The 8,957-nt window shown below is 39.4% G+C and overlaps 1 protein-coding gene across 1 annotated transcript in view; it reads right to left on the bottom strand.

Annotated features, from left to right (window-relative positions):
• p2rx3b (purinergic receptor P2X, ligand-gated ion channel, 3b) overlaps nucleotides 1–5,018 on the bottom strand; it is a 102,278-nt gene extending 97,260 nt beyond the window's left edge. Inside the window, exon 1 of the mRNA XM_047366460.1 lies at nucleotides 4,540–5,018. Within this exon, the coding sequence (XP_047222416.1) occupies nucleotides 4,540–4,661 (122 nt within the window). The 5' untranslated portion in view covers nucleotides 4,662–5,018. The remainder of the gene's footprint in view (nucleotides 1–4,539) is intronic.
• Nucleotides 5,019–8,957: the final 3,939 nt, after the last annotated feature.

Consider the following 8,957-nt stretch of genomic DNA (forward strand, 5'->3'; position numbering starts at 1 on the left):
TCAAAATTATTCTGGTTGGTCTGAAGGCACTGTGGATCAAAAGTTATCAAAAGCTTTTCGCTACATGAAAGCATGTAGGGTGGTCAAGCCTCAAAATCTGACCTCTTGCCATAAAAGACGAAATTGATATAGCTCCTATAAGGAAAGTCACAGAGACATGAAATCTTCTGAGACTGATCTGTCTCTGGCCCCGAACAATATTCACTGATCAGATGCTGACATCATCAAAGCCCTTCCCCCTTGAGAACAGGAACTGTCATGTTTTCTTTTTAAAGGTCCATATTTGATGTCCTTCACCTAATTAATGTTAAACTGTCCCAGGTGACAGATAACAAGATGGCCTAAGATAGAATCCAGTATTGACTTGTTTGGATGGAGGGTGTGGCCGTGGCTGTGTGACGAAGTCTGATGTTACGCCACGGCCATACGTTTGGCTCTAAATTACACATGCATGGTCCGATTCACTCCAAAATAAATATGGTTGATTTTTGTCAGCCACCAAACAGCTCTATTGGATTACATTGTATTTTGGATCAACAGCTCCCCCTAGGACATTTCAAGTGCTCTATCTCCCTCATACATCATCGGATCCACTTCAAATGTAGAATACATCACCAGGGAGCAATGCCAAACATGTTGACACGGTCAATTCATTACATAATTTTAGCTCCTCCCACTAATAAACAAGTAAGTGCAGCTTCCATGTGGAAGGTTCTCCCCCCAAATTGGAATGCTTCTCCCCAGACCAGAACTCTGCATGTCCGAAGATCATATGACGTCGCTCACAGTCCCACCTAATGGCGATGTGTGGAATTGAACAGTGGCCTTGTCGGTGGGGTGTTGGCGGCGATGCCAGGCTTCCGCGGTCACTGTACAGGTCAAGTTGCGCTGAGTTTCGAGGGCCTTCAATGCTACTTGCAGCTTTAATTAGGCCCGAGCAGGAAGCCTGCAAGGGCCTATTGTAATCGTAAGGTTTCTTATTCTTTCTTTTTTCTGTTTTTGTGGGGCAATTTGGGGGCTTTGCCATGCACCAAAACGTGTATGATTTTACCCATAATTGTCCCCCGCATGAAATTTTTGTTCCTTAATGTCGTCATCAGTGGGCGTGTCCAAACCTCTTAGCCAAGCCCCCAAACGTGAGATAGGCCGAACCGTAGGTCGTAGAGATCTGAAATTTGGCACACTGCTACAGCTCCTCAAAACAAGAAAAAAAAACTATGGGTATGGCCTAAAATGCATAGGAAGTCGGCCATGTTGGGTCAAAGGCAAATATTTGGCCGTTTTTCACTCTTAGTCACCTCGAACAAACTCCTCCTAGGGATTTTGAGCTATCGTCTTCATATTTGGTCAATATGCAGTTAAGGCATGGGGGATTGAAAGTTATCAAAATTATGAGTTTTTGGCTGAGTTTAGGGGGCGTGGCCGGGGCACGAACTTGGTGTCCGCGCCCAAAGTAAAAAAATGCAATGACTTTCCCAAAGAAATGCAAAATCACATCAACGTTGGCATGAAGAAGGACCTTCGGGCTCCCGACGATCATATGGAGTCATATGCTGACATCATCTAAACCGCACCCCCTGATAACAGGAACTCACTTTTTTTCTGGGAAAGGTCGCTATCTGGGTGTCTACACTCAATCCGCTTTAAACTGTGTCAGATGACTGGTAACTAGTGGCTCTAACTTAGTTTGAAGCACAGTGACTTTTCATAAAAGGACGTGGCCGTAGTGCCGCGGCAAATTTGGACGTTACGCCATGGCCATACGTTTGGCTCTAATTTCCACATAGATCATCTGATCTGCACCAAATTTGATATGATTGATTCTAGTCCGGTCCCCAGCAGAGATCTGATGAGATATTTAGTGGGCGTGGCCTATTTCCTCCACAGCGCCCCCTAGAAAATAAAAATAAAAAATCAGCCTCAAGCCATGGTTTGACCGAGGATTCTGAAATTTAGTACACATATGTATCTTTTCAGGACCTACAAAAAAGTGTCTTGGAGCTTTGCTCCAAACCTCACAGGAAGTCAGCCAGTTTGGATTGAAGTTGCCATTTTGACCCCGGTTTTACCCTTTCTAGCCTGCATAAGCTGAGCGAACTCCTCCTACAGCTTTTGATTTAGAGACTTGAAAATCACTCAGTATACTCTTAAGGAACTGGTAATTAAAAGTTATCAAACGCTTTTTGATATATGAAAGTGTGTAGGCGTGGCCAAGCCTCAAAATTTGACTTCTCGCCATGAAAGACAAAATGGATATACCTCTTACAAGAAAAGTCACAGAGACTGAATCCTTCTGAGATTGACCTGCCTGTGGCCCTGAACAATATTTACTGATCAGATGCTGACATCAAAGCCCCGCCCCCTGAGAATAGGAAGTGTCATGTTTTCCTTTTGACGGTCCATATTTAGTGTCCTTCACCTAATCAATGTGAAACTGTCCCCAACAACAGATAATATGATGGTCTAAGACAGTCTCCAGTAATGACTGGTTTGGCTGGAGGGTGTGGCTGTGGCGGCGTGGCGAATTCTGATGTCACGCCACAGCCATACGTTTGGCTCTAAATTACACATGCATGGTCCGATTCACTCCAAAATAATTTGGTTGATCTTTGTCAGCCCCCAAACATCTCTATTGGATTACATTGGATCAACAGCGCTCCCTAGGACATTTCAAGTGCTCTATCTCCCTCATACATCATCAAATCCACTTCAAATCCACTTCAAATGCTGAACATGTTGCCATAATCAGTTCATGTCATCATTTCAGCTCCACCCACTAATATAAAACTGAGTGCAGCTTCCATCTGGAACGTTGGATTTCCCCCAAATTTTAAATGCTTCTCGCCGGAAGATAACTCTGCATGACCGAAGATATGTCGCTCACAGTCCCACCTAGTGGCGATGTGTGGAATTGAACAAAGGCCTCATCGGTGGCGTGCCGCTATGTCGCTACATGCTCATCCAGGAGGCGTGACTGTTACAAGTTTCTGACTCGATGCAATCTGCTGGGTTTCCTTAGATAGAAAAACTTTTTTTCCAATTTGAATAAATAACGGAATCTGACTGCACTGTTCAATGGTTAGGATTAATTGGAATGTGTGTACCTGACTTTGTGAAGTACCTTGAGACGACGTGTTGTGAATTGGCGCTATATAAATAAACTGAATTGAATTGAATTGAATTACAGGACTTACTGGGAGCTGAACAGGAACAGAAACTAGACTGGCATGGAATCTGGAGCATAGCAGGACGTGGCGACGGGGAACAAGTGAAACCGGTGAGCTTGTATACAGAGGGAAGTGAATAGTAAGACAATGGGAAGGAGAGGCAGGTAATCAGGGTGAGTACTAGAGTAATTAGAAGAAAACCTACTTTTGTTAACTTTAAAGCTTTTCAATTGCACATTTTATTCATTCACTTTTCCAGTTTGTGAATAAAAACCACTAGTCAAGAAACTGATCTTTTTCAGTGTTGGTTAGTTTCAAAAAGAAGATTTTCAGCCAACTGGCCTATAAAGAATATTAAAAAATCTTCTTGGTAGATTTTTTATATTTATTTTGCATTACAACAGTAGCAGAGCCTGTTGGTTGTTACTAATGGCCCAAATTGTTAGGCCAGCCTTATTAATAATGATGAACTAAATGACACAATTTAAAATATTGACAGAAAAATGTTCTTGCTTATGGATGCAGTGGTGGTTGTTCCTGAAAACCCATTGAGAATCCCTGCTTTAAATTGCTTATTTCCACAACTGGTCACACTTACACCAAATAAAGCTTGTAAAGCACTTATTATTCCAAGCTAATTCAAGTAGCCCGGTTGTGTTTTATTTAAACTTATTTTCTGACATTTAACTCTAGCAGATAAGATCGATCGATCGATCTTATCTGCTAGAGTTTATCTATCTATCTATCTATCTATCTATCTATCTATCTATCTATCTATCTATCTATCTATCTATCTATCTATCTATCTATCTATCTATCTATCTATCTATCTATCTATCTATCTATCTATCTATCTATCTATCTATCTATCTATCTATCTATCTATCTATCTATCTATCTATCTATCTATCTATCTATCTATCTATCTATCTATCTATCAAATATATTACCAGGGCAGAAAAGATGTCTTGAAATGTGTCATCAGTGAGAATAGGAGTATCATCCATAGTAATACAACACTGAGTCAGATCATACCTGATTCACCATTAATTAGATACAAGAGACATCAATAAAACTGAACAGGTCTCAATGAGGCCCTGAAGTTTGCTTTTTTTAAACATTAGTAAAGTTGAAACACTGTAAGTCACAAATGAATAGATGTTTGGGGAAGTAATTTATATTTACAGGCTCCATCTACATTAATTCTATCATATAAGTTCAGCTATGTTAAACGTTAATGATTCTTGAGTGGTTATGGTGTAGCATAGCAGTAGTGGTTCCACCAGCAGACCTAAAGGTATTTAATTATTCAGGCCTTGTGGTAATTTATCAAATCATTGAAAGTATTAAAAATGACCAGATAAACACTCACCCAACGAAGTAAGTAATGATGATAAGCTGAACAATCCGGTTGATGATGCCAATAGTCCAACTTTTTACAACCACCGACTTCGTTGTTTCATAAGTGAAGAAATTCTTCATACACGACCACATCTTTGCAGTATGTTGATGGATAATGCAAAAAAAAAAGCTCTTTTGTGTCTTTCCAGTGTGGTATGAATCTTTTTACTGTGTAAGATTTTAGTTGGAAATTCAAGAAAATAAAATCGCTGCAGTGTTGGTCTGTCCAAAAGGGAATTGCAGATTAAGGTCCCCACAAAAAAGACCAAAACCAAAGCCCCGGCAAAGAATAAAATGCTGTGAAATTTTTAAAAGATGTTTCTAATCTTAATGAAGTTGTTGCTCTTTATAAAATTATTTTCTCTCATTGATTACAGTCTTCATCTGATGTTCTGTTTCTGTAGACTTCAAACATCACGGTGAGAGAGAGAATAAATAATGAGCCAGTGGTCTTCTTTCTTCCTTCTGTCAGCTCTGTTTGGCTCTGATCTGAGAGTCTTCCTAAAAGCCTTCTAAGAACACCCCTCCTCTCTCTGCTCAGAGCACTATGGTTGCACATGATATGTGCATGTTGAGTCAAAGCTATCCAGTCAATGTTGCACTTTTTTAAATCCACCAATGAACTCATTCTAATTTATCATCTCCTTAGTTTTGGATGCAAGCTTTACTTTGAGTAACTTCCTTTCTTATCCATTACTAATTTTGTTCTTGTGTCTTTCATTTGCTGTTGGTTTTCAGCTGTTTCCATTTAAGCCAAAAGGGAAGCTGCATGGAGTAGACTGCATCTAGTTTGGGCAGCAAGTAGAACAGGTTGTGACAGTAATAAAGACAAAAAGATGATTAGCTAGACAGGGAAAATAAATTTGTGTGTAACAATAATTAACAATAATACACACTTACCAGAGGTGTTCCCAAGTATCAAGTCTTTTGCTCTACTTCCAGGTCAAGTATCAAGTCTCTAATGACTGAAATAAGCATTTTCTCATCAAATCCATTACATCTAAGTCACTCCTAACGCTGCAGTTACAAAACTTTACCAACAAAGGTTTTGTAATGAAGAAGTTGACACCTGTTCATCACCTGTTTATATATATACATAAATATACATATACATAAATACACACACACACACACACATATATATATATATATATATAAATCTAACTGAACAGGCAGCAGAAACTAGAATACATGCAAACAGCATAGACAGATACATACAATGATCAATGAAGAATGAAAGAATGAAAAATTACTCACATTACTCTTACTTTACTCTTATCATTAAGGGACACAGTTCTGCTGCTTTTAGTTGATTCTGCTTTGTAATGCTGCAAGCCAATCTAGTTATGGGGGATGCTTATTTTCTTTTAGCTAATAATTATTTGATTATTTTAATTAAAAAACAACCATAAAAACAATCTAAAACCAATCTTCTGAGATTGTTCTAGGACTTCTTAACACAGCTAACATTAAACAGACAATGTAATGTTGCTAAGGAAAACAGAAACCACAGAAAATCCATTAAGAGAGAAGTAGACCACACTAAGAGAAGTCATTTTGTGTAAAAGGCGGCTATTAGCCTCATGGCTGAGTCTCCACATCCTAAGACACACATCTAACGATATCCGGAATATAACATTACAGACTTATTAACTTACTGCGCCTTTTAGTCTAATGCCATCAGAACCCACTGAAAGCTTCCATTAAACACCACTAGCTCATCACAAGCTTGTCAGTTTAGCCTGCCAGTTTATAGACTCTTTCTTTCTTTCTTTCTTCCTTTCTTTCTTTCTTTCTTTCTAACATATGGAATCAGAAGATATTGATAAGATATTGATTGAACTGATATTGCTGTTGCCAGTTAGACTAACTTCTTGGATGTTATGTCAAAGGTTTATATTGTCACTGTATACTGAAGCCACAACTGGAAGGTTGATACAACATCAACAAATCTTCAATGTATTTTGGTGTTAAGCCTCTCAGTGTCATAATCTGTCCATGTTTGGTTTTAAGTTTGTGTTCTGCTTACTTTATCTGCACTGCCATGTTCTTCATTTGCTTTATTTCATTTCAGGTTTATTAGATTATTTTTCTTGATCCTATGTTTTATTTTTTTTGTTTGTATATTTCTATAAATATAGCTCCTCCCTGTTTGTGTTGTCTTTGCAGTCTCATTGTTTACTTATTTCAGTTCACTTTGATGTTTTCTGTTACCTTCCTGCACTCCCTGCTCATTAATGTTAATTAGTCACTCTCCCCCAGGCAGTCTCTTTCTCCCCAACAGTCCCTGATTCCTTCTGGTTGCCCCCCTTGGTTCACTGGTCCATTCTCCTTTCTCCCTCATTACTTATACTGCCTTATTTTCATTGTTCCCCACTGGTTCCTCCTGATGTCTACCCTGGAAACTACCCAACTGACTTCCCTGTACCATGTCTCTGTGTTCCTGCCTGTTTACCTGCCTAAGTTCCATCCTGTAGATTACCTGTTTTTCATCTCATTAAAAACAATTGTCTACTCACCATGCTGTTCCCTTGCTCTTGCTTGTACTTTGGTCCTACATCACACTCACTCAGCCTGACATCCAGTGATTTATAACATAACAGACATATTTTAACATATATTTATATGAGATAAAGGGAGCCAGCGTAAAGAGTTTAAAACTGGAGTGATCTGCTCTACTTTCTTAGTTTTTCTGAGGATATCATTCTGGATCAGCTGCAGCTGTATGATTAACGTTATAGGCAGACCTGTGAAATAACACTATTACATTAACCATTTTGATTAAACATAAATGCATGAATGACTTTTCGAGATCCTACTGGGACCTTAGTTTTTGAATCCTGGAAATGTTCTTCAGGTGATAGAAGGCAGACTTAGTGATGTCTTAATGTGCCACTGGAGGTTTAGTTCCATTACTGAGTCCAGCAAATTCACGTATTGATTATTTTTATGCAACTAGCCAGCACTTGAAAAGGTTCACCTGTTGACATTGTAATGTAGAGGTATGTATCATCTGAGTAGTACTTGTTGTTTGCTTTGATCTGAGCTATGGGGAGCATGTAGATATTAAAAAGGAGAGGTCCCAGGATGGAACCTCAGAGAAGCCCCGCATGTGATTTTGGTCAACTCTTATATAAAGTTACCTAATGACAAAACAAAGTCCCTGTCCTTCAAGTAAGACTCATACCAACCAAGTACTGTAACAGAAAGACTGGCTCTGATCACCAGTCGCTCACGTAATATACTGTAATTCACATTGTCGAACGCTAGGCTGAGGACCAATAATACCAGCACTTTGGTTCTTCATTTATGCGGATTGAACATCTTGAAAAGGACAGTCTCGGTACACTCTAAAAAATGTAACGTGATATTGCCAAGCTAACTTTAATTATTCACCTATTAAAGCATTAAAATATGCCCTGTTCTATAAAATTAACTATTTTCGTTGTATCAACAAAACTAAATTTGATAAGGATCAAAAGTTGGTCTCTGTTAAAATTTTTTGCTGGGAAAATGAGCAAATTCTTGTTTTGATTCAGTTCAGCGAAATGTTTTTACTGTGCATGTGGGCGCATGCGCCACTGATTCTTTTCCGTTTTACAGGGTTTCCTGATGGATTTCCCACTGAACTGGTCCACCATTACCATTCACGAGGTGACCACCACCGCAAAGCGAACTTCACATAATTAAGGCAAGTATTTTGTCTATTATTATAATCAAACTAAAAATTTAAAAATAAATAAAATAAAATGAAGCAAAATCCTGATTTTGGTGGATTGTAAATTCCACTGGCGGAATTCACCATTTTTGAAAGTTACATTTTCTGCTTGTCTCACGGCTTCAATTTCTGCCAGCCTCCCTTTGCTTTATTGATCTATATGTCCGCAGATCTAGTTTGCGTGTTTCCTTGATGATATAATGCTACGAGCGCGGCCTTTCGGACAGGACGGTTTGCCCTAGCTCAGTGTTGCTGGACTGGCTGTTTGGTGCTGTGCTGGCTTGTGTTGTCAGTAACAAATATGCATCTAAGAAAAAAGCGCTAGCACTAGCCCTACTAGTTAGGAGAAAAAGACCAGCAAGGAAGAAGAGGCTGCGGGTGCACAAAACCCTCAGGTCCAGGGATCAGCTTGTGAAAGATCTTTGTTTCCACAGTGACCGTTTCCAGGTCTATTTTAGGCTCTGTGTGGAGCAGTTCGAGAGTTTGCTGTGGAGAGTCTGACCAATGATCTCAAGGATCAATACAAATTACCGGGAGCCTACAATACAATTCACCGCGGGCTTCTCCTCCATAGTTGTACTTTGACCGCGGCGTGTGTGGGAGATCATGAAGCAGTGCTCTGCACTGCACTTGCGCTTTGCTTGATGCAGCACTTTTGTGTCCTTGCGCGG

This window comes from Girardinichthys multiradiatus, chromosome 5 (genome assembly GCF_021462225.1).
Source record: "Girardinichthys multiradiatus isolate DD_20200921_A chromosome 5, DD_fGirMul_XY1, whole genome shotgun sequence".
In the NCBI taxonomy this organism is placed as follows: Eukaryota; Metazoa; Chordata; class Actinopteri; order Cyprinodontiformes; family Goodeidae; genus Girardinichthys; species Girardinichthys multiradiatus.